General features: G+C 41.0%; 1 protein-coding gene across 4 annotated transcripts in view; it reads right to left on the reverse strand.

The window, feature by feature from the left end:
• CADPS (calcium dependent secretion activator) overlaps window positions 1-25947 on the reverse strand; it is a 460054-nt gene that overhangs the window by 38513 nt on the left and 395594 nt on the right. For all 4 annotated transcript variants that reach the window (XM_054595668.1, XM_054595667.1, XM_054595666.1 and 1 more), the window contains one exon: window positions 5462-5494. In XM_054595668.1, the coding sequence (XP_054451643.1) occupies window positions 5462-5494 (33 nt within the window). The remainder of the gene's footprint in view (window positions 1-5461; window positions 5495-25947) is intronic.

Consider the following 25947-nt stretch of genomic DNA (forward strand, 5'->3'; position numbering starts at 1 on the left):
CTTAGCCAACTAAAACACAAAATCCATGAATTTAGGGACTTGGCCTATTTTCTATTAATCCTCAGCACATACAATGATGCCTGGCACACCGTAAGTGCTCAGTAAATATTTTCTGAATGAACAAGTCCATGAATGAATAAGGCCCCCGCCCACCTCCTTTTTAAAGCTCTTCAGTCGAACTACAGCAAATCCTCAAATAACGTTGTTTCATTCAACATCTTTTCATTATAATGTTGATGATTGATGAGATGCCCTAGGAACTAACTATTGTTTATGTCCATTAGCCATGGTAAAATTGATTTTTGTTATATGTCATTTCACTTGAAGTCAGTTTCTAAGAACATATTAATGATGTTAAGTGAGGACTTACTGTACATAGATTTTTATTGGATCCTCCACAAATTGGAATTTTTGAAAATCACTTAAATTTCTTTGGGACTGTCCTGGTTGGTGCAACTCAGTTGGTTGGAGTGTCATCTCATAAACTGAAGGGTTGCAGTTTCAATTCTGAGTCAGGGCATGTGTCTGGGTTGCGGTTTGGCCCTGGCTGGGGTGTGTGTGAGAGGTAACTAATTGACGATTCTCTCTCACATCAATGTCTCTCTCCCTCTTGCTCTCCCTCCCCTCCCCTCTCTCTAAAATCAATAAGCATGTACTCAGGTGAGGATAAAAATTAAATTAAATAAAAATAAATTTCTCTGCACCTTAGTTAAACCATCTGTAAAATGGGATTAATAAAAGCTCCTTCCTTACCTTCAAAACTCATGATCAGCTAAAATACTATATGTTAAAGTGCTTTAAAAGCCATATTACCATGCAAACATTAAGCCCCTATGATCCTCCCATCCCAATATTATATTACTTCACAGTCTTACCTACCTTTACAATCTACTTTGGAACCAAGAAGAAAAATAAAAACAACATCAAAATAAAAAGTCTTGGCACAAAACTGTGTAACTTTTTTCCTAATAGGGTCCTTGGGCCCCCCACTCACTACTGTTCCCTTTTTAATCATCTCATATCATGCAGCTTCATAATCCAACTGCAACAAGTTTGCTTTCCATCCTTTGGGGGGGCGGCCAGGGGAAAGAGGGGACTTTTTTGGAACCAGTGTATTGATAAAAGGGGCTATCACTTTTTCTGATGTCCTGAGTTTGAGGGAGAAAGCTGCCAAACTGTAGTTGCATGCATGCACCGTCACCAATGGTGCGGGTGGGAGAGGCAAGCTGTCCCTGCCCTTGCAAGGCCCTGCGGGGAGCAGGTCATGGGGCAAAGTCACACTGTAAAGGTTAAAAGTATGGCCAGTTTCCTATTTAAAAAAGCAGGGGATGATATGTAATGAATTTTAAGTAGGTTTCCAACCAAATTGTTAAAATAGAAACTGTTTACACACAAACAAGCTAACTTGTAGTTATAGATGGAAAATATTCTTGGCTAAACAACTGATGCTATTAGATAAATTAGGTTATAACTACATTGTTATTGACAAATAGTGGGAAAATGTTAGACAATGGTCTTAATACCCTACAATTACATTGCTTATTTTAAATGTGGCTTAAACAGACTGATGGCATAGGATGTAGATTTTTAGAAGATATGAAATAAACAACAAATGAATTAATCTCTGTATAGTAAACTCTGTCCACATGTGGAATACATCATTTGTGAAGGAGTCACTCTGTGGCTTAGATAAAATAAGGCATTAAATCATAGTTTGTTCCTACTAGGATACTTCTGAGTTTGAGAAAATAAGATCAGATTTTAAGTATTCTAAGCAAGCCCTAATTAGCAATGCAAGTTCGCTATTTATACCAAAGTTTCGAATACTACATCTACAACAAAGAGATATGCTTTGGTGAATATGCAATGTTTTGAATGATTGGTAATAATGCTTCTCTTCATTAGTGTAGATAATTAAAAGTCTCTAAGGTAACTATTAGTTCCCACACAACTAAACCAATTAACCATGTGCCAACCTCACACAGCAACACAAATGAACTCAGAATCTTGAGAGCTGGACATAACTTAAAAGATGATTTTATCCAATGATACTTAAGCCTGGTTGCAAATGAGAAGGAACCTGGGGAGCTTTAAAAAAATACTGATGCCTAGACCCCACACCCTAGAGATGAATTTAATTTGACAAGAAACCTGGCACAAATACATCTGAAAAGCTCCCCAGGTGTTTCCGATTTGTAGACAAGGTCAAGAATCAGTGATTGAGTCCATTGGTTCCCAAACTTGGACTGCATATCAGAATCAGGTGGACAGATTTTTAGAGAGAGATTTCCAGGCCCCATATCAGAACTACTAAATCAGAATGTCTGGAGGCAAGGGGTGAGACATCTCTATTAAAAAACAAACAAACAATATTCAAAAAATGCTTGCCAAGTATTAACTGCTGTACATTTTTGTTTGGGGACCACCGAATGGGTGATAGCGGTGTGCTGGTAAACTGGCTCTTCGAAACAAAAAATCAAAAACAACAAAACAACACAAACAGCGAAACTTTATTTGCAGTGTTTGCCGGTTTCCATGGTGTAAATATTCTCCATGGCTGAGTTGGTGCTGCCAGTTGTTGAGTCCACTTTTTCCCCCTCATTTGTACAATAAATCTGAACCTGCATTGTTTTTCAGTGAGGGCAGTTGGTGCCCTCACTGAAGGCAGAGTTGGAAGGAAATGCATACAGTTGACTCTTTCTTGGGAGTCAGTGCCAGCAGGCTCTATCTACTAGTCAAAGTGCTTGCACTTGAACGTTCACACTCCTACTCACTTGCTGGGAGACCCTCAGCATGCTTTGTATTTAACCTCCCTCAGTTTCATCAGCTGTGGAACAGGATAAAAATATTACCCCACTTAGAGGGATGTTTTGAGAAGTAAGTGATTACTATTATTTACTACATGTAAACAATGTACATGTAGTACATATATCTATTATGCACTATTATTTTCTCTAAAATTATAATCATATTATCACTATATTATGTATTATATTATTTGCTATAAAATTTACTTTTATCAACTTCATTTTAAAGATTACCTTTTTTATAAGCCATAATAATTGGTGAAATCAACAAGTTTGAGGTGCTAAATATCGTTTTTCCATATTAAATTACTCAATTAACCAAATAAAGATGTTCATCTGTGCACTAACTAAAATCAACTGGCAGATGTCATAGTGTTTAAGAGCACTGGTTGAAATGTCAGCTCTGACACTTAGCAACTGTGAGACCCTAAGGAAGTGAACGTCTGTGGCCTCAGTTTTCTAATCTTTAAAGTGAGTTTGTTGCGAAGATTAAATGTGAAGTGCTTAGAAGGGTGACCAGCACACAGTGAGTGTTTTGTAAGGTTTAGTTGCAATTATCATCATACTGTACGTCGTCAGTGGTAAATGTGCCATATTTTGGGACATGCTGCATCATTTTCTTTTGCCTCCTTAGAGGATGGAGACTCTGCTAACTCATTTTGTTCCCCCAGATGCTCAGCTCTGATATAGCATAATTCATCCATAAACATGGAATGACTACAGGGCACCTTTCCTGTTTATGCAGAGTCCACTTTTTCCCCCTCATTTGTACAATAAATCTGAACCTGCATTGTAGGAATTAGGTTGAACCACATGAATTACTGATTTTTTACTTTTTGACCTCCCCCAAATGTCAGTTTGAGTTGCTAGTACTGACTGCCCAATCAAACTTCTCCACATATTTGGGCCTTGCCTACTTCTTACCTGTTCTGTCCTTGCTGGTGAGATCTCCCCTCTGTTTTGAGGCTGACAGAAAACAAACCTCAGCCACGAGATGTTTGAGTTAGGAGGCTAGAATTTCAATTTCTATTACTGCTGAAGACCAGGTCAGGCCAGAGCTAATGCCAGCAAATCCAGCCCCCACTCCTGTGCAATAGATTATGGGCACCACATGCCCATTCCCCACTACATGTCCTGCTCCTGCTGCTGAAATATCTGATGAGGGCCAGGTAGATGCTGAGTGTTCCATATCTGTGTGTCATTTAATCTGCACAGCAAACCTGTGACTTGAGTATTTTTATCTGTATTTTAAAGATGGAGAAACAGACCCAGAGAATTTGAGAAGTCTGCTCCCTGTGAACTGAAAGTTTATAGTTTGGGCCTCTGAACAGTAAATAACTTCTTTCCTTTTTGCAGTTATATAAGTTTTTTCTCTTCCCATTGTATGGACTATCTATGTGAAGGAGTCGGAGGTCCCTCAATGAGAAATGTTATATTGCCCTGGCTGGTGTGGCTCAGTGGATTGCATGCTGGCTTGTGAACCAAAGGATCGCTGATTGGATTCCCAGCAGGGAACACATTGATGTTTCTCTCCCTCTCTCCCTCCCTCCCTTCCCTTCCTTCTAAAAAATAAATAAATAAAATCTTTTTAAAGAAAGAAATATTATATAAATTCAAAGCATAATTATTGCTTGTACATCCTTTCATTAAACAAATAAAATATATGCTAATGCTTAATTCACTCCAATTTTCCATTTTGCCTTCCTTTGAGAAATAAGCCAATAAACCATTACACACTTAACTTCCTGGGGAAATGAATTTAAATGTTAATATAAATCCTTTTAGAAAAAAACAAATTTTAACAAATAAGTATTTGAACAAGGAGGGTACTTAACCACGTTCAGAATGAAAAACGTTCAGTACAAGACCCGTGGTGGCTGTTGAGATAAGCTCTTTAAATTTAATATTTTATAATACACTCACACCTCTTTTGTTAGAAATAGAGAAAGAGAATTATTTTCCTTTCCCCTTTACTGGAATATATTTAAATCTCTCCAATTTTATTTTGCTAATAGTTAGGGCAAAGTCTGTCCATAAATGTATCCTGGTTTATCACAGGTAATCCCACATTCTAGCATTCATGTGTAGTACTTAACCTCAATTTAAATGTAAATTTTGGGCAACTTCAAGTGCTTTATCTGTGAACTTTGAGAGCTCTCTTCATTAATGAGGTCTGTACTAATTATAAGCAGTTTTGTAAGGTTTCCTTAAAACATTTGCAGAATTGACCCCCAAATGAACAAATTCAGAATTTATTTGTTTTTTAAAAATACAGACACCCTGTGCAAATTCCTAGTTCATGACTCTATTTCCAAAGGGAGGTAAGGTGAGTGGAGTGATCACAGAATGAAATATAGTAGAGAAACCAATGAAAATAAAAATGAAAGTAAACTGGGTTTACCCTCAAATAGGACATCTCTGCATGATGAAAGAAACCATACCCTCTTCTCATCTGCTAAAAATTTTATCATGAAATGTTCTTGGTTTCTCTCTTTCTGGTGATTCAATTTGGGAACATACAATTTAGCAGCAACTAATAAAAACAGCATGATCAAAATTCTCATAAAAAAAAAAAGCAAATCAATCAATCAATCAAAACATGTTCCTCAAAACCAAAATAATCAAACCCACAACAATAGTTTTCAAATACTCACAGGTACATCCACATATTTGGAAGCTGCCTTCACCTAAGAAGAAAAGAAGAGGATGGAAGTGAGGCTGGTGTTTATGTTTAATTGTTCACAGCTCAATGCTGTATCACCATCAGAGTTAAAACAATATGCTGGCACATGGAGTTGTCCAGAAAACATAGAAAGGTACTAAAAAATAAAATCTGTTTGCTATTTTTTTCCCTAAGCCATAGCTATGGCTTGAGAGAAAGAGGGAGAAAGAGAAGGAGAGGGGAAGAGGAAGAGGGGAAGGGAAAGGGGGAGGGAGACAGGGAGATGAGGACAGAGGGAGAGAAAATGAACAGAAAGAGAGAAAGAGAGTAAAGTTTTCCTGACTGAGATTCTGAAGCTGGTGTGGGAACTTTGCGTTTTCTTCCCTCCCTTTAAAAGGGTGAAAAATGACTGTAGCTAAAGCTCAACTGATGAGTGGAGTGCTTGCCAGTCTAGAAAAGCCCTAAAGACTGGTGTCACTTCATGGGTCTTTGAGTAATTTGGCTGCAGGTTTGTCTGAATTAAATCCTTCAGTTCTCAGCTTCTATTAATTCTGTTCAAGGAAAGAGATGTGGTGGTGGTGGTGGTGGGGGCGCTCCTTAACCCAGAAGGATTTGGGTGTTTGCGGTTGCGATCAGAAGGGTATGGGAGCCTTTCAAAACTGTCCCAAGGGTGCTGTTGTGTCTCTTGGTTTTAACTTCTTAAAACCCCAGAAGTGAAGTGCAGGAAGTGATTATGAAATTTACTTCCAGTTTTTGGGGAGGGAGTCTGGCAGAGTAGAATGTTTCAGAGCATGCAGTTTGGAGTCAGACCTGGGTTCAAATACTGCCTTATCAACTTAAAAGCTGTGAGACCTTGGGCAAATTACTTTCTCTTTCTGAGCCTCAGTTGCATCATCTGTGAAATGGAGATTCTACTAGTGCCTATTGCAGCTGATTGCTGTAAGGGTGAATTTACACAAGTCCTGGGACATAGTAAATGTGCTACAAATAGCAGCTAAGATGAGCAATTCCTAAGCAAGCCTGGGTGGGCTCCGTGTGCTGTGAGAAGTCAACGAACAGCTAGGTTTGAGAAATAACACCTATGACAGTACTTCTGATATTCCATGTGTCTCATTTTGACTTGCATTTGGTCACACATGTTCCTCTAGACAGAGGTAAGACTGAGGGGCTACATCTGGGGTCTGAGAGGGTTTCTCATTTTATGGGCCACCACAAAGACTGCAATGAAAACACAGCAGTTAGTAAGTCTTTTCGCAGCTGAGGTAGGCTTCCCTTTGACATCTGGCTGAGAGCTATATCAAAAAGAAAAGGGAACCCTAGTACGCTGTTGGTGGGAATGCAGACTGGTGCAGCCACTGTGGAAAGCAGTGTGGAATTTCCTCAAAAAGCTGAAAATGGAATTGCCTTTTGATCCAGTGATTCTCCTGCTGGGACTATACCCTAAGAACACCAAAACGCCAATACAAAAGAACCTATGCACCCCAATGTTCATAGCAGCACAATTTACAATAGCCAAATTTTGGAAGTAATCTAAATGCCCATCAGTAGATGATTGGATCAAAAAGTGATGGTACATATACACAATGGAATACTACGCAGCAGAAAGGAAAAAAGAACTACTAAACTTTGTGACAGCATGGATGGAACTGGAGAGCATTATGCTAAGCGAAATAAGCCAGGGGGCGAAAGACAAATACCATATGATCTCACCTATAAGTGGAACCTAACCAACAATACAAAGATGCAAGGAAAATAAGACCAGCAACACTGAAAGGAAAAGAAATCAACAGAGACAAGAGGGAAGGAGGGAGGGGGGCGGGGAAAAGGAAGGGAAGGGGAAAGTCAAGGAACATATAGCAAGGACTCATGGACAAAACCAAAGGGGAAGAGCTGAGGGAGGGAAGGAGAGAGGGGGCAAGGGAAAGTGGTAGGGGGTAGGCAGAGACAAATGTATTTGAAAAAATAAATTAAAATAAAATAAAAAAAAATAAAACAATTAAAAAAAAATCACAACCTCTACCCATGTGAAAATATCCAGGGGAGTATTTTCCCCTTCTTGCCCTTTTTCAGAAGGTACTTTGCAAAATGTCAACTTCCAAGGGGCAGAAGCCAATGAGCCAAAGAGAGGGGTGGAAAGAGCCTAGGATTTAGAGTCAAAAGTTCTAGAAGTGACAGAAGAGGTTAACCCTGGGATAATCACTTCAATACCTTAGTCTTGGTTTCTAGATTTCTAGAACAGGATGATAATACTGTATACTTTGTAGGGTTGAGAGCCTGATCAGGTGAAAAAAATATCAAAAAGTGCTTCATAAACTTTAAAGGGCTGAACATACATCAGTTAATTATTGAGAGAACAAAGCATTCTCTCCTCTCGAATCACTGCCAGCACCCAAGATGATCCCAGATTCTCCTGTTACGGATCCTCCTGGAATGTTACACTTTTTCTTCGCAGCCCTGATTGCCACTGCAAGTCATACCTTTTGTGCAATGTCTGTCTCCTGCAAAATGTCATGTTTTGCTCACAGCTGCCTCCCAACAACTTACTTGGAACTTGTCTTAGAAAGGGCACTTAGGAAAAATTTATAGAAGGGAGGACAGACAAAAAGCTAGTGACCAGTTCTGGCTCCAGGGTGATTGAGGAATATGCAGAGGAATGGACATATTGAGAAGCTGCTGAAAGCCAACATATTTATATATAAAGGGGGCTGGTTGCAAAAAAGCTGGTGGATGAAGCAAACCACTCTGGGCCATTAAAAGGTTTGAGGAATATGTTTCAGGTTTTACACAACTAATATTTCTATTAAATGATTCATAACCCCAAATCATTCCTCTTCATTCCTGTTCCAGAATTTAGTTTGGGCAAAATGGTGGCTTTTCTTCCTTCCAAGTCTCCCCCATTTAAAATAACATCTAACACTTCTAGGATGTTTTCCACTTTGCAAAGCACTTTTATGTACAGTTTCTTCTTTAAGCCACCCTGCAAAGTAGGGGCTATGAATCATATCTATTTACGATTGAGAACACCAAAACCCACAGAATTTAAGAATTTATTTGTTAATGATCTCAGCCAGAAGACAGAGAAGCCAGGACCCCTGAACCCCAATTTTTCCTTTGGAACTCCTGATCTCCTCACCAATGGTAGAAAAGCACAAGAAATTCAAGCATCAGTGGTCAGAGCAGGTGCTGGCAAAATAATTATTCTCAGTGGGAAATTGCCTCCTTTACTCTGTAGAGTTGGTACTTGGCATTTGGTGGGAGTTTTGCTACAGCTGAAATGATCAGCCTTTAAACACACCTACTCTCCATTTACCACTAACATGCAGTTCCAATCTGGAGAATGACACCAGTCAAATTCTGTTCCTTTCCAGGCAGTTTGGGAAACAAAGCAAGCTCTGTGTAATGAATGAAAACCATCCACTCTGCCACATGCACCAGCTTTCCATTTGCTAGGCTTGTTTTTCTTTCTGATAACTGCTGACTTACACAGGGTTTTATCGATCTTCCTCCAGGCCCATACAATAGGAAAAAATAGCTCAGTGTAAACTGAGATCCAATTATGATTTAGAAACATGTGGTATACCATTTTTGGTTCTGGCCATTGAACTTCAAGAAGGATGCTGATAAGGATACAAGGGAGTCTGGAAGGGTCTTGAGAGAAGAAAGTGAAAGCAGAGGCATCTTGCAGGAAAAGGAAGGGCTAGTGACAAAGAAAATGATAGTCTTTATGTAGTTTAAGTAAGGGTTTCAATGCACATGGCGTGAACTTCTTCATGGTCCTTCTGGATCATAGAATCAGGATGAATGAGTAAAATGACAGGCCCCCTGAAGAAGGTGCCAACAGCTATCTCAGTCCAGCCAGTCACGGCCGTCCCTGCCTGCCGAGACCTTTACAGGGCAGCTCCAGCAGAGGCTACGAGGGATGCGCAAGTGTGAGCCTTTCCCTATGTGAGAGGTCTCCTCTAAGGCTGCTTCCTGTCTTCAATGCTAGTCTCCTTAAGCAGCAGGAAGCCATCATCAGTCCTCTTTTTCACAGTGTACATGGTGAGATACAACGGAGGGGGTACCCTGGCAGAAGCAGGATCAGAACTCTGGTCCCTGGAACCCTTTCCTGCCTTATGTCAACAGTGCTACCTTTAAGTGTATTATTTCTTTTAGGTATCCATAGGTATACATTTTTCAGCCAGCCATACTCTACATCAGGGGTCTCTAGCCTCCAGGCCCAGGGCTGATACTGGTCTGAGCCTGTTAGGAATGGGGCCACACAGCAGGAGATGAGCTTGAATGTAACCTGCTTGAATCATCCCAAAACCATTCCTCAACCCCCATTCCCCCAGGCTGTGGAAAAACTGTCTTCTAGGACTCCCACCCTGGCCTCCCAGACACAGCCAGTTCTGAGAAAGGAATTTAGGAAAGAAGACACAGGAGAGTCTGTGAACACCAGGGTGACAGTCGGGAGACAAGCTGTCAGTAAGCAACATGTTCATGTTTCCCCCGACCTGAAGCAAAGGGCATTGAATACATATGAGGCACCGTATGAGGGGCTGTAGATGAGAGCTTTGCTCCATGATTCCTAGCCCCTTTCTCAGATGATGTCTAAATGCACAGTCTCTCCAACACTCAGATTGAGTCATGTCTATCCAACAATTAAGATTTATACCTAACACTTCTTGAGTGCTTATGACTTGCCAGGTGATGGGTTAGGAGTATTGCATTCATTATATTTAATCCTTACAACCTTTTGAGGAGGGAGTATCCTATTTATGTTCCCTTTTTACAGATGAAGAAACTGAGGCGAAGAGTGATGAAGCAACTTGGCTTAAAGTCACACAGCAAATGAGGTATAACATTGGCTATCCCATCTCTAAGATGCCCATTATTCAGTTAATAAAACAACAACTATTAAACCACTTTTATTGACTGTTCATATTTACATCTTGCTTGTGTGTGTGTGTGTGTGTGTATGTGCAGATACAACATAAAATGGCTTCTCCAGGAAAAATGTATGAGGGATTCATATAATTATCTGTCCTGACTCAGTCAAGGCAGAAGGTCCAATGTGGTTTCTCTGGCCTGAACATCCCAGCTAATTACCTTGACCCTCCACCTGACATAGTGTGTGTAGACAGGCTTAATGGTTTTTCTATTGAGTTCTTCCATTATTTTTCAGGTGCCCAAGGTAATCTTTTCATTGAACACTCACCATTCCAGGATTTTCACAATGCTGATGACTAAGGGATTTTCTTCTGCCTAGTCCTAATAAGGGGACCTGAGTTAATCATTGTAAAGCTTTGATAGGAAGCTCGGTGGGGGCTTAAACCACTTCTTTGGCTTCATTAGGGAAAAAAGCAACCCAGGTGCAGACCATGAAGACCTCAGGGTTTGATACTATTAAATCAATGCACGGACAAAAAAAGGGGATTAGGCCCTTTTTGCAAACAGAAGTCTGGTGGGTAAGACTCAAAGATGAGAGAAAAAAGAAATCTGAACAGATACCACTGCATTAGCAACTGCATGAGCTCTCCTTTCTCCCCAGGGACTCGGAAAAAAAAATCAACTAAGAAAACAATTGATTCTCTGCACAAGCTGACTCTACCCCTGCCTGTTTGACTTCACAAGAGCTCTGAGCTGATTTCTCTGAGTTTGCCTAGAAACAAACGCTGACCACACCACCATCTCAAGAGGCTAGCAAAATTGACGTCAATGTTGGCTTTTGAAATTTCTGCTGCCAGGATAATCATGCTATTTTGTTCCTTTCTCCACTTCCCTAACCCAGGCAATCTTAATGATATGAATTCTTTTTCTTTTTGAGAATGAGGCAGTTCAGTATATAAAAGTGTTACTTAATGCCACTATTATCCATAAAATAATTTTATCTCTATTCCCTGAATTTTATCATCTGTCACTGTCCTCACATCTAGAATGTAGGCTCTATGAAGAATAACAATTTCTCTCTCTCTCCTCAGTGTCTACACTGCTTGTTGTACAGTAGGGGCTCAATAAAAATGTGTTGGATGAATAAGTTCTGAGTATAGTATTCTTTACTCAGTACCCAGGGCAGAAGTTCCCAGAGCTTTCTTGAAGTTGATTTTTAAGCTTTAGCATCCTTAAAGTGACATTGAAGAAAGTGCAATGAAGCACCATTGATTCAAAAAGAACTGGTATTTGTTGCCTCTATGCAGAGCTTGTTTTCCTACACTAAAGGGGTACGGTGTGGAGGTTAAGAGCTTGGGGTTCGAAGTCAGATGCCTGGGCTAGCATGTGGTCCTGCCACCCACCAGTTGTGGGTAAGGTCATGAATCTCTCTAGGCATCAGCTTCCCTGGAAAAAAATGACAATAATACCCCCTCATAGGATGGTTTTATGGATTATTAATTTAAAAAGTGAAATAAAGTCATGTTTCTTAGGTGTTTAACACGAGTAGGGCACTATTCTAAGCATTTGACCTCTATTCATTTAGTGCATGGCAAAGGATTCAATGAGTTCATGTGTGTAAAAACCTTTGCACAGGACCTAGCACAGGGTATGTGTTCAATAAGTGTTGGCTATTAGTTCTGCATTCTCTTTTTCTTTCACCTCCAAGGGGGCTGGTTTGATGGGCCAGGTTCCAAGGTATAGACTGGGCTGTTTGTTACTGAGCGGCAGGGTCAATAAACCTTACACATTTGCACGCTTAGGTATGGTGCTTCTGTTTCATGGTTAGGATGTTTCAGGTAAGAGCAGACGACTTATGTATAACAGGCTTGGCCATCTTACTATGCCCTTCCTTTCTGGTCCTGTACCAGGATGTGGCCTAGACTGTCTCTCTGATTCTATATCTCCCTGGAGATTACTGCCCTGAAATGTGGACTCCAAACCCAGTTCGCAGCATGGTAGCTTGTTTTTATAGGTACTTGCCATCAATTATTTTGATCCGTGTGTGGGCATGACACTCCCTCATTGGGAAGTGGAGTCTATTCCTCTATCCCCCAGAGTCTGGGCTGGCCTGTGACTGCTTTGTCCAACAGAATATGCTGGAGGTGACTCCATGCCAGTTCTGAGCCTAGTCTTGGAGAGGGCTGGCAGCTTCTACTTCTTTCCTCTTGAAAGCCAGCCATCATGGAAGTACACTGTGCTAGGACTACCACTCAGCCAAGCCACCTGGCGAAGGTCAGCAGGATGAGACCCCATATGGGGAGAAAGAAGCACATGGAAGCACATTGAGCTATCAGACATGCAGCCTCAGCCCAGCTCAGTCTCCTGCTAAATGCAGCCAAGTGAGTGACCCTGGTCAGTGCCACATGGAACCAAAGAATCTCCTAGTGGAGCTATTCCTAAATTCCTAACACCCCAAATTGTGACCAAAATAATCTGATTGTTTTAAGTCACTAGTTTGCCATAGTGTGTTATGCAGCAACAGATGATAACCAAGACATTGAAAAAGGTTTTACTTTGTTTTATATTTTCCCCAGCTTTATCCATTGCATGAATTTCCTTGGAGGAGGTTCCTGATGGTCTAGGACAGGATTTGGTCATTCCTGAGTTTCCTGGCTCTACAAACATTAGTGAGCAACCTATGTTCACCTGGTTCTTAATGATATTTATTGAGCATATATGTCTGGGGCACTGTGCTAGGTACCTTATGTATAATTAACTCAGTCATTACTGTAGAACATTCGAAGGCTCATTTCACAATCCCCATTTTATAGATGAGCTTGTTGAGGCTCAGGGAAGTTAAGCATCTCTCAAGAGGTGAACCAGTAGGTAGTGAAGCTAGAATACAGGCCCAGGTCTGATTATAAAGTGCAGAGTTCTTTCACTATATCTAGTGGTTGATATTCTGATAATCATGTGTCATTCTAAATCTATTTCTTATCTACTGATCATCTGGGGTCTGGAACAAGGGGAGCCTGCTTTGTGGGACACAGGGCCTTTGGGTCAGACAGATCTTGGTTTTCATTATTTACCATCACTTACTAGTTGAATGAGTTTGGGAACTATTATTTAACCTCCCACAGCTCCTATAATCTCATCTTCAACATGAGGATACCAGTAGTATCTTCTTTAGAGGATTCTTGTGAAACTGAACAGGTTGACATCATATAAAGTGCTCAACACAATGCCTGGTACACAGTAAGAGCTCAAAAAGCATTAGCTAACATTATTACTAGTGCCTAATTCACTGTGGTTCACTGGGCATTGACTGCCAAGTGTGTACCCATCTATAGTTAATAGACTAGAGCAAGGGTCAGACAGCTACGGCCCACAGGCCAAACCTAGCCTGCTGCTTATTTCTGTATGGCCCACAGCCTAGGAATGGTATTCACATTTTTTAAATGGTTGAAAGAAAATAAAAGAGAATGCTGTTTTCCAATATGTGAAAATTATAGGATATTGACATTTGAGTGTCCATTAAGTTTTATTAGAATACAACCATGCCTATTCATTTACATCGTGTGTATAGTTGCTTTCACACTACAAGGGCAGAGGTTGAGTTTCTGTGCTAGAAACCATGTAGCTTGTAAAGTTAAAATATTTATTGTCTGGTCCTTTCCAGAACAACTTTTCTGACCTCTGGACTAGAACATGACGAAAGTGGGAGACAGTGAGGTGTGGGAAGAATCAATCACAAAATGTAAATTTCTAATTCTAATTTGACCATTCACTCATTGACTGACTCTTGAGACTTGACTAATCTGTTGGCTCCATGTCTTTATCTTTTACAATAGGGTGCTGGGCTAATTGTTTTCTCGGATTCCTTCCAGAATTTAAAAAAAAAAAAAATGTCTGTGACTATCGGCTGGTGTACAACGCAGGTTCTAGTTAGAATGTGGAACAGAAAACACTTCCTACAGCTTGGAAAGTTTATAAATACTCTAGCAGTAAAACAAACGGCGATTACTATTTTAGAATTAATAGGAGCTCTGGAAATGAGGCGCTGGGAAAAACTGTAGTAACAGGGAAAAGGAAAAATAACATTAGAGATAAATAAAGACCATTCATGCAGGTACCAGACAATGCAGCATGGCCCAGTGGGTAGGCTTGGCAGAGACATAAAAGGATTACAATAAGCAGCATGTAATCCTTGAGTATTTACTTTGTGCCAGGCACTGTTTTCCATGTTTCTCATGAACCATCTCATTTCATATCTGTACCTCTTTGGGTTGCTGTAAAAATTAATGAAGATGATATGCAAAAAGGGGCATAATAAAGGAACATGGCAAATCCTCAGTGCACGCTAGCCACAATACTGTTCTTACTGGAATTCTCAGGCCAAAGGAATAGCTTCCTGTGACGGGGTTCCTGCCCCTCTGCTAAATTGCCCATATCCTCCCCCAGCTTCCAGTTTTATGTTCTCCTTTTGTGGAAGAAGTGGGATGGGCAGGGTTCACATTTAAATTTCTGTAGCCCCTAAGATAAGCATCGCTTGGGCCAATAATGTGGAAGAAGCTGTAATCACACCACTGATCAGCAGATTGAAAACAGTATCTGAAAAAGGGTGTTTCTAAAAAAGGGAATTTCTAATGGGGATTGAGTGTGGTGTAGGGAAGTGGCTGAGAGCACAGGCTCTGGGGTTGGATCACATGGGGCCAGATTCTAGCTCTGCCACTTACTGGACAAGATACTTAACTTTTCCCATGCCTCACTGTCCTCATGTACAAATTGGGGGTAATATTACTCACCATAAAGTTGTTGAGTTATTAACTGGTCTCCTAGAATAGTTTCCAGAGCATAGTAAGAACTACATGTCAGTGATTACTACCATCTTAGCTGGAAATTCAGGCTGCTCTAGGTAATCAGGTTTGTATATATAAGCTCTGTCTGGCCCTGCATGATCCAATAACTGTGTGTGGATATTTAAATGTATGAATTTAAACAAAATATAATTAAAAGTTCAACTCTTTGGTGGTACTAGCCACACTTCAAGGACTCATGAGCTACATGTGGCTAGTGGCTATCGTATTAGATAGTTCAGATACAGAATATTTCCATCATTGTAGAAAGTTCTATTGGACAGTGCTGGTCTAGATGCAAGAGACATTCATAAACATCTATGATTACATTTTTAATAACAGGAATGAAGAAACTGTCATTCAATTCCCCTTTTAGAACAAGAGATCATCTGGAGGAAAAAATAGGGGAAGGAAAAAGGATTGGGTGTCCATAACCTCATCTTGTGGATGAAATAAGAACTAAAGGTGGATGGATATTATCTAAAGTTGTAAAGGCTGTGAGAAGAACAATAATGCTACACAATGTAACAGGGAGAGAAGGAGAAGTGGAAGATGGTGAAGTGGGCTAAAGCTCCATCTACTACAGGTGTAGGAGGGTAGTTTCTAAGGTCGATCAATATAAGAACAGTACTTAGAGCTATGAAGATAAATACAAAATTGTGTCCAAAGGTCCTTTGTGGGGATTAAGGGATTAAGGTGGAAAAGGGTAGGACAGAGGGATGTTGCTTTTTAAAAAATTATTATTACAAGTGTTTCTGTACTATTTCATTTTAAACCACTCTCTATATATTTGTTTCATAAAATTTTATTGAAGAAAGAACAGAACAAGTTATAGAATTTTTAACATTCCAGGGGAGAAAGACATTTTGCAGATTTTTGCTTGACTGAAATCAGGATTCTGAGATATGTCCTCTACAAAGGCATAAGCAAAACCTAGCAAAAACCTCCCTCAATACATAATCTGGATGCTCTAAGTGCATCTTGGGAGGAAGAATATGTTGTAAGTGCCAACTGAGGGACTGACTGCTTGGGGGAGACAGAATGTGCCAGTGGGTGGATGTACTGGGACTATGTGTGCGGGTGAGCAGTTGAGCAAAACCTTAGTGGCTTCTGCTTGGGGCCAAGTGACAATTACAGTGAAAGCCCCTTCCAACACTTTCTGAGGACTGGAGAAAAACACAACCCTTGAGTATATCTGGAATCATAGCATAATGAATTGTCAGAGCCCTGTCACTGGGTGGGGGGTGGGGAATGAAATGTCTTCAGTGCTTTGCACTGAAAAGATCAATGGCATTTCTGCCCAGCTACGAAGTGCTGTGCCCTCCTAAGCGCTTGGAAATACAACGTATATGCTCAGCTTCCCTCATTTTCATTGTCAGAAGGGCCAAAGTTTATAAACCTTGTTTTTACAGATACAGGAATTGTGACACCAAACATTTTTTATGGGTAGCTCATTCAGATGGCCGTTGTTCAGAAACATGATCACTGGCTTTCAAAATTTGATTGATATTTGAAAGATAAGAGTAAGCACTGGGATATCTTAAAATAACGTTTCCCTAATTTGCCAATGTTAAATGGAATGAGTGTCTAAAAAAATTTCAGATAATAGAGAGAGAATATTGAATTCCAAGTCTGGATTCTCACTTCTGTTCTCTTAGCTATTGTCTACGTGACTTTGGGGAAAGCAATTGTTTAGCTTTCTCATAGACAACATAGAAATACTTAATATTGATATGTAGTCACTTAAAAATATGGATGTATTTACCAGTGTTTGAGTGCCTGATTTACAGTATCTTATTCAATTCTTATAAGAACGTGTCATCTCACTTTACAAATGAAGAAACTGTGGCTCAGAGAGGTTGAGGTGTTTTCCCCAGGGAACACAGCTAAGAAGTAGTAGAGCTAGGACTTGAGCCCAAGTAGGTCTGGCACCAAAGGATCTGCTACTGCATTACGCTGTCCCCACACAGCCCTATGCTTTCCACAAGATAGTTCACCAAAGTCTGAAGATTAAATCCAGATGATGATGTTGAAGTACTTTGAAAAGCAAAAAGTTTTATAGTTATGAAATACATTTATTACCACAAACGAGACCTTACCTATTACTATCACTGTAACTGGCAGGGACTTTCGGAGGTGGCCTCTGAGGACCAGTGTAGAGCTTCAGAGGGGCTGAGGGAAGGTGGGAGAGAGCCCTGGCTTTCCTGGAAAGCATCTTTAGGCAAGAACACGAAAAACCCTAGTTGCTGGGCTGCTGGCTCATTGCATGGCTTCTGTGCATGTTCATAAATATTGATTGTGATTAAACTATTATCATAGTAATGAGGGTAATAATGCCTCCTACAGCCCTTCCCACCTCACTACTCAAAGCCCCTACCTTTCATTAAACAAAGAGCGGCTGGCACTGCTGGGGAGTTGGGCAAGAGGCAGGGAAATGATCTCTATTAAACAAAAGCATTCTGTTCCGTGCACCGATTAGGAGCCGCAGCCTCATTAACGAGGCGAATTGTTCGTATCTCCTGTTGCTCAGGGTTCTGTGTTCTGAGACTGGGTCCAGGAAGTGTGTGTTCTCATCTCTCTTCTCCCCTGGGGCTTCCGAACAGATGCCCAGTTGAAGAAGACGTTTTCCCTTCCAGTTTCCCTCATTTCTGTCCCAACCCTTCATTCCCAGGGAGGATTTCTGCAAGGCTCACAGGCTCCTTCAAACCCACCCTTTGAATGCTGCTAACATTTAACAATGGCTGCATTCTAACTATTTGCCTAGCACAAGGATAAGCAATTTATACATAATTAACCCTCACTACAATGAGCATGATGATTATTATCATTCACAGATGAAGAAACCTAAGCTCAGAGAGGTGCAATGACTTCCTAAAAGACTCACAGTTGGTGGCATCATGGAGTTGACTTGGAAACATGGGTCCGTTGGACTTCAGGGTTAGCCCTCCTAATGGCTTTTTACTGCTTTTTCACTTGTCTATGTGGCAAACACTCAATTTAGAAGAAACTCAGATGCAGAGATGCAAAAGTTTTAATTTTGTGAAATCTCTAAACAAACATGAAAGCTTATTTTTATTTGATTGTAAGTGGGAGCCTGGCCCTACCTCTGGCACTTTCAGGTTTTGCTTTGCCTTTTGAACATCTCCCAACACTAAAGAGCCCCATAGAATGCACACTCAAAGACGGCAAGAGCGATGTTTTACTGTGCTGGCTTCTGCATGGCCTGGGTGCTGGACAAATGAGGGCTGTATCATCATTACTGAATAGTAATGTTTCTTCTGCACAAGGGATTACTTGTCACCCCTAATACCCTCTCCTTCTCCCCTTGGCTGTCTCAGTCTGAACTTGAGGGTAAAGACTGGTTAACCCATGCTGCCATTGACAACTTGTCCTTCATTGTCAGCCTAGGTAAGCTACCAGGAGAGGGTTTTTATTTCTTCTTTTTCTCCCTCATCTCAGATAGAATAGGGAAACACACCAATGGACAAGATAGCAGGTCTGCATTCTGTGACTAAGCAGTTCAAGCCATTTTCCTTCTCTAGTCTCAGTTTACACAACTGCAAAATGGGGTAATTAAAACGTATCAGAGCTTCCCATGCTTTGTTATCAATGTCACCTTTCTGATTTTGGCTATTGCTCACATGCCTTCTATATTACATTTACTTAATATTCTTCTTTAAATTGGCTGAATTTTAAAATACTTATAAAAGAAAACCTTATATTGTTACCATAAATGGAAATCAAAATAGACACAATATAAATCAAGTAAATTACATGCTAGTAGACAGGTTACCTGCTAAGAGTACCGAGCCTGAGGCCAGCTGTCTCTCTTTCTCTGTTACACATGAAGATTTGACATTTTAGAGAAGTGTAAGAAACAAATAGACACTCATTGGAAACTTTCTTTTTAATATGAGGATAAGAATGAAAATAAAATTATAAATGGAATGATCCTCTCCTACTCTAATTGGAGTTATTTAATGCTGAGTTTTTGTAGTATCTGACATCTTTTCAGGTACTATGTGGTACAAATCCTATGCTTGGGAAACACTTGGTGATATACTAATAAAATGGTTCTGGAGAAGGAAAAGGAAGGAGAAAAAGAGGAGAGGAAACTTCCTCCCTGGTTCGTAGTGTTTGCCTATTTCAATGGTGCAAATACTTCAACCATGATCAACATGATGTCACGAAATGGGAAGAGATGCAGAGAATTTCTTCAACAGCTTTCAACAGCAGATAGGAGGTGAGCAGACTCTAGGATATCACTGAAAATACTGGATCACAAAATCTCAAGTCACTTCTGTTGCATGCATTCTAGACAGTAACTTCTAGATAACAAAGATAAGGCCTGTTTTTCTATTTTTGTATCTTTTCATATCTACGACTCTAGCTCAGTAAACTACACACAGAAGTAATTTAAAACATGGTGGCTGATTTAGTAACTGATTCTGATACTCAGTACTTGCTGACATAGCCACAGTGATAACCACAATAATAAAAATACTTAACAAGTATTGCATGCTTACTCCATTCCAGCATACAACATTTTCTCAGTTAGTTCTAATAATACCGCATAATATAGGTTCCCATTTTATAGGTCAGTAAACTGAAGTTAGGGATTAATTAACCGGTCCAAGATTATACTCTAGTAAGGGGCAGAACTGGACAAACAAATACATTGAGATAAATCTGATTCAACCAAAAATATGCTTGGAGAATGGGTTATTCAATTATGGTAAGGAAAAAATTTTGATTAATAGAGAAGAATCTGGAGACCATGTATGAATGAAAAGTTCTTGAAGAATTAAAATAAAACATTAAATGCTAAAGACACACTAAACTTAATGAAAATATTTTCGATGAATCAAATTTTTGAATGTAAGAATGTGTGAAAATAGAAGTTATAAGAGAGTTCTGGTTGGTTATATCATAGATAATAATTTGGGTTGCTTAGGAGAAGTGATTGCTATGCTAAGTACTGAACAGGTGAGAGAATTATTGGTAGAAAGCACTAGGGTCATTTAACCTTCTTACAGGTTTAAGTTGAAGGTGAAGTTAAAATGGCTATTTATAGAGCACCCACAATATGCCAGATACCATGCAAAGCCTACTGCTCACTTTATTTCTAATTGTCCCATCAGCCCTCTGAAATAGGCATCAGCATTCCCACTCTGCAGATGAACAAACAAGCTCACAATTGGTCAATTACTCACCCACATTTCTGTTAGTCTGGGTTTCACAATCACATCTCTCCCTCTAACTTTCTGGTGATAAGCCTCTCGCTGCATGGGGTTCAGAGGTCAGGTCAGAATCTCTAACTTTTAATTTCAGAACAATTATTTCCTATTTGAAGCCACATATGTGTTCTTTGGTATTTATTTCATAGCTAACATTTCTGTGACTGGTTGCTCAGCACGTCACAGTCTGAAGAAAATACTGTGTTCATCTTGTGTTCACTTTGAATGATAATCATCTCTCTACCAAAGAGTATTAAGGAAAATGGTTACCTTTGGATGCTTATCTTTTTTCTTCTGAAAAGCTTCTGCAGGGTTGTATTGGACAGTGGGTATGTTAATTGTCAACTGCGTTTTTGAGGCATGACTTGGAAATGAGGATGATGTCCTACTAGGTGACAAAATTATCTGTCATACACCCCAAAGTGGATGTCAAGTTCTGAACCACTGGGGAGTGGCTGATGAAAAAATTTGGTAGGAGACATGGTAGGCTAGTTCTTTATAGTTCTGGGATGTTTCTGGGCACGGTGGTTTGTTTGTCTAAAATGCATTAGACAAAATAACCTTGTTTTCCAATGGTGGCTCATGGTTTCAGGACCAGAAGATCACAGACTCAACACTGACTCATGGCAGGCAGATGGTCTCGCTGTCACCTATCAACTTCTCCAGCTGAATCAGTTTTGATAATGACCCTGTATAAACCCTTAAATTCACCACCACTGGCGAGCTCCTTCATGATCAGTCGCCTGACTAGCTCTTTAACCCCATCCCTGTCAGTTTCCTCCTTTTGATCTGACCTTTCCCCAACTAACAATGAACTTCCAGTTCTCAGAATGTGCTAGACCTTCCCTTTCTTCTCTGAGTCTTTGTACCTTGGAATCCTCTTTGTTCTCTTTACCAGGTCAAATTTTACTTATCCATTAGATCTCAGCTCAAATGTCACTTCCCTCATGGCCTGCCAGGTGAGGTTGGGTCCCTTTCAGATATCATCCGTTGTATCAGCTCCTTCTTTCTCTGAATAATTGCCATGCTTGTGAACTGCTTGTTGAGAATGCATCTCCATCATGGGAATATACAATAAGAGACATTGTCCCTCTTACGGATTGCTAAGCACTCCGTAATAGGCACTCAATAAATATGTGTTGAATGAAGAATTAACATGAAACTGAAGATTATCTAGAGAGCACAAAGGAAGTGGGAAATTCTGAACATCTGTTCCTTCAGTTTTATCGCCAAACTGATTGGCTGGAGGATAAATTTTTTATAAAATACTTTTGCTGGTAAGATGTGAAAAATGATGACTTTTCCCCTGAGAAATGATATTAGTGGATAGTTCCCAGAAGAGTCACTAATTGACTTCATTTATGGGTATCTGTGCTTCTGTGGATATAACATTCTGGTGATAATAAAGGAGTAAATTTAAGGAAGTTTCAGTAGCTGTGACTTTGGACACCTTATTCAAATTCCCACATCTGTAAAATGGGGATAATAATTGTATCTATTGCACAGGGTGAATGTGAGAATCAGATGAGAAAGGGCACATAAATCATTTAACACAGTGTCTGGCACACGGTTTGTGTTCAATGAACATCAGCAATTACTACCATGGCTGGAACCTCCACTCTGAGATGTAGAGGCCAACTGGTTTGAATCTCATGACTTCAGCATCTGATCACTGAATGATATTAACCTCTGGGGATGGCCCAAGACCTGTCTGTCTGCACCACCATCACCAGTCCACACTGTAAAAAGTCATCTCTTTCATGCTGAGCATTCCCTGAAGCCAAAGCCAAAATGGAAGGCCATCAGAGGCAACACTAACAAACTTGTGAACACTCACCCCACTCTAAAGTCTGAACTGCTTCCTGATAGAAGTGAATTTTTTGGATCCAGTTCTGGCTTTTGACCAAGGTGGCAGCCTTTTCCTCTGGCATGACATCTAGAGCTCTGCACAAAAGCAGTCCCTGCTGCTAGTTGATCTATGCTGACCTCAGCCCTGGTCATGGATTTTAGCAAGAAGCATGTCTACTTTGTTTCATTTCTAAGTAGCAAAACAATATACTGGCAAAAGGAAAAAAAAATGGGAATGAGGATAAGTTGAGACCTAGGAGATGGGACATATAATAGGGTTTGGGCTCTTGACAACCCTAAAATGGTCTCTCTTGTCCTTGTCCTGAAGGGCTTCCATGTTATATTGTGACCATCTCAAATAAGTTTGCTGGATGGGGGGATCTTGGGTGAACTCTAAGGGGCTTTGGAGGAGTTGATGTATTTGTTCTGGTGCCAGGGGTGGGGGTGGGCTCCTCGCACTTCTTTCCTCCTCCTTAAAGTTTCTAGAGTTTAGAGGAATGGTGGATGCTGGTTGAGCTGGAGGGCTTAACCTCTCTGAGCCTCAGTTTTATCATCTGTGGGAGAGTGTTCTGGAATGACATTGTTCAGGGGATTCACCAAAAAAAAAAAAAAAAAATCTATTTAAATCATTTAGCCCTGTGCCAGGCACTTAGCTTAAAGCATAGGAGCTGTAGTTCTCAACAGCTATTTCAGACTTCGGAATTCATCTAATACAACTATCATCCATTGTACACCAAGGGAATTAAAAGTCAAGCTGTGGTCTCGTGTTCCAGGTCACGTAGCTCCCTGGTGAGGGGCAGAGCTGGGTTCCTATCCCAGGTCTCCCCATTCTGGGCTTTTTACTGTACCTCATTGACTCTCATTCAGCTCACGGAGCTCCTCAGTACATTGCAGTTCTCAGGCCTCCCACCCGGCCCCTTCCAGTTGAGTGTCCACTTCCAACGTCTACTCAATCCCTAAATCCTGTCTCTGTCACCTCCAAAATATCTGGCCAAAATTCCTCCTGCTTTCCTGGATCATGGCCATTGCAGTTGTCTTGTCCAGAAGATTCTCCTCTCTTGTTTACGCATGGGAATAGCCCCTTTAAGTTTCAGCTCAGAGAGACCATCCACGCCCTTCCCAGCTGCAGTTATGCCACCCCCTACCTTCCGCCTCTTTCTCTCTCTCTTTCCAGTTTGTGGCCTGTCAGTACTTCCTTTAGTCTGTAATTTTCTTTCCTTTTTTTTATTGTTTGTCTCCTTTCCTAAATGCAAGCTCCAAAAGGACAGAGAACATGTGTCTCTAGGACCCAGCACAATACATGACACAGAGGTGCTCTACCAGTAAATATATGTTGGGTGGGTGAATAAATGAATGAATGAATGAATGAATGGACAAATGGATTTCAGAACGAGTATATTTGTTAACAACTGGACAGAACCAAGGGAAGGATTTTAACTTGCTGGGAGAAGGAACGGGGCACCTGCTTGTCTCCCTTCTTGGCCTTCTAAAAGAACAGCATGAAGCTACCTACAAACAGGGACTCTTGCAAGCAGGCAACCCACACAAAAGCACATCTTGCAGGCAGGGGAAATGGGTGGATAGTTGCTAATTGCGACTTCCAACTGGGCTGATCTTTCCGAAGTTCCAAAGGCGCCTGCCTCCATAAATCCCAGGCTGCTACTGCTGCTGAGGCAGGGGAGGGAGGAGGGGCAGGGTGTCTTGGGCGCCTCTTGGGCTGGCACGAAGAAGCCACATCTCATCCTCCCTCCTCCCCCTAGCTCCTCTCCAAGGGAGGAAGCAATGCAGATGGAGACGAGAAATAAATATTCCTGCCTGCTCTGTGCCACTGCAGACGTTTTCCAAAATGTCTGGCTTGGACCATGAAATCAAGCCTACCCAGGAAAGGAGGCGCTCAGCAGGAGAAAGAGGGGGAAAGGGTGGCATATTTGTCGATACTTGTCAGCTTTCTGGGGGGCAGAGCACATGGCTCATACTTGGCAGCCCTGCTGAGGTGGAGACGTGGTAAGTGCACAGTAATACTTGAAGAATTGAATCAGAATGGGAGCGGAGTTAAGGAAACCCTGCCAGGATATCAGCCCTATCTATCTGCCTTTGTCCTGGGTCCCAGGTCTCACTTCTGGTTCTCTCATCGCTGATGTCAAGGCTCTTTGCACAACACCTGCTGCCTCTGCCCAGCCCTTTCACCTGCACTCCACTCCAGGGTAATAGACTCGCCTGGGCTGCAGGAAGTCTGCAGAGGCCCTTTCAGATTTGGGCAGGAGCTTGGAATCCATGTGTGGAGATATTCCTGCCACCTCTAAGTACAGCTCGCGCTCTTGAACAGTGGAATACCAGCAGGAGATGAGAACATAGGCTGCAAATGATAAGTGGGTGCTTTTGGCCTGGGGGTGGCCAAGTATGTGGGAGAAGTGTCACTGAGGAAGGGAAGTTACAGGCCCAGCAACAGGCACTGAAGTGTTGTACAGTGGCGGGGACTTCACTAGGCATGCTGTGTGGCTGCAAAATGTCTCAGAGAAGGGGGATGAGAGGATGACGATTTTAGCTTGAAAACTCCTGCATAGGCTCTGCTAGGTTTTCTTTGTTTCAGATGCTCCCATGAGAATTCCCCTGGTATCGTGCCCTTGATACAGCCGCCATGGGACTACCCTTCACTCGTCCTCTTGGTAAATCAGTGACTAGGGTGGGGCCCTTGGGAGATTGAATTCTGCTCAAAAAATTGCAGAGGAGCTTTCCTGGTTTTCACTGGTTCAAGTCCAGTGCAGGAAAAACAGTTGCTCAAAGTGAAGGCTCAAAGAAAGTGATATTGTTTGTGGGTGTCAGGGGAACGTTTTCCAAAAATGTTGCATTTAATTCTGCCTCTTTTCACCATTTCCATGACTTCACTGAGGAATAAAAGATTATCTAATATTTCCCACTCATGTGTCCCAAATCCTTCTTCATGCTTCTTCCCCACTTACTTTCCCATCTGCCTTCTAGTGCCAGACACGTGCCAGCTGAACCCCACTCTCTTCAGGAAGCCATTTGAGGTGGGGGGGAGGCTGATTAGAAGACCCAGGTTCCTGTCCCTACTTGTCCCATTGCTGTGTGACATCAGACAAATTACTCCCCCTCTCTGGGCCTTAGTTTCTTTGTTTGTTAAAGGAGTGGGTTGGATAGATTTCCTTTCAGTTGTGATACATTATGGGTAGTTCTACAGAGTGAAATCAGATAAAATTCCCATTGTCGCCATCCTCTTCCTACCCACCTTTGCCAATAAATTGCAGGGATTAGGACCAACACACTTTCTGGGATTGAGTTCAATCCTTACACCTGGGAAGGTCAGTGTTGCATATCAAAACAAGTTGGGCGTGAAGATACATGGATGCTATCTAGAACTGTTTTAAGTGTTTTCTGTCCACATTTCCTTTAATTTTCAGGAAATATAATATATGGGTTAGGGAAAGACAAAACTAGGGTATATTTGGAAAGAATTTGTGTGTAGGTATGTCTGCATTGTATAATAAACATATTAGATATCTTTTATTAATAATAACAGCTATTTAGTGGGCCTACTATGTGCTAGGACTATGCTACATTTACATTTATTATTTACATTATCATCCTTATGAGAGCTCATTATGGAAGACATAATTCACTTTCCACTTCCATGTAACATCTGTAGTAGACTGCAATTAACACAC

The sequence above is a fragment of the Pteronotus mesoamericanus genome, unplaced genomic scaffold (assembly GCF_021234165.1).
Source record: "Pteronotus mesoamericanus isolate MK-2021 breed Mesoamerican mustached bat unplaced genomic scaffold, CSHL_Meso_final scaffold_54, whole genome shotgun sequence".
Lineage (NCBI taxonomy): Eukaryota > Metazoa > Chordata > Mammalia > Chiroptera > Mormoopidae > Pteronotus > Pteronotus mesoamericanus.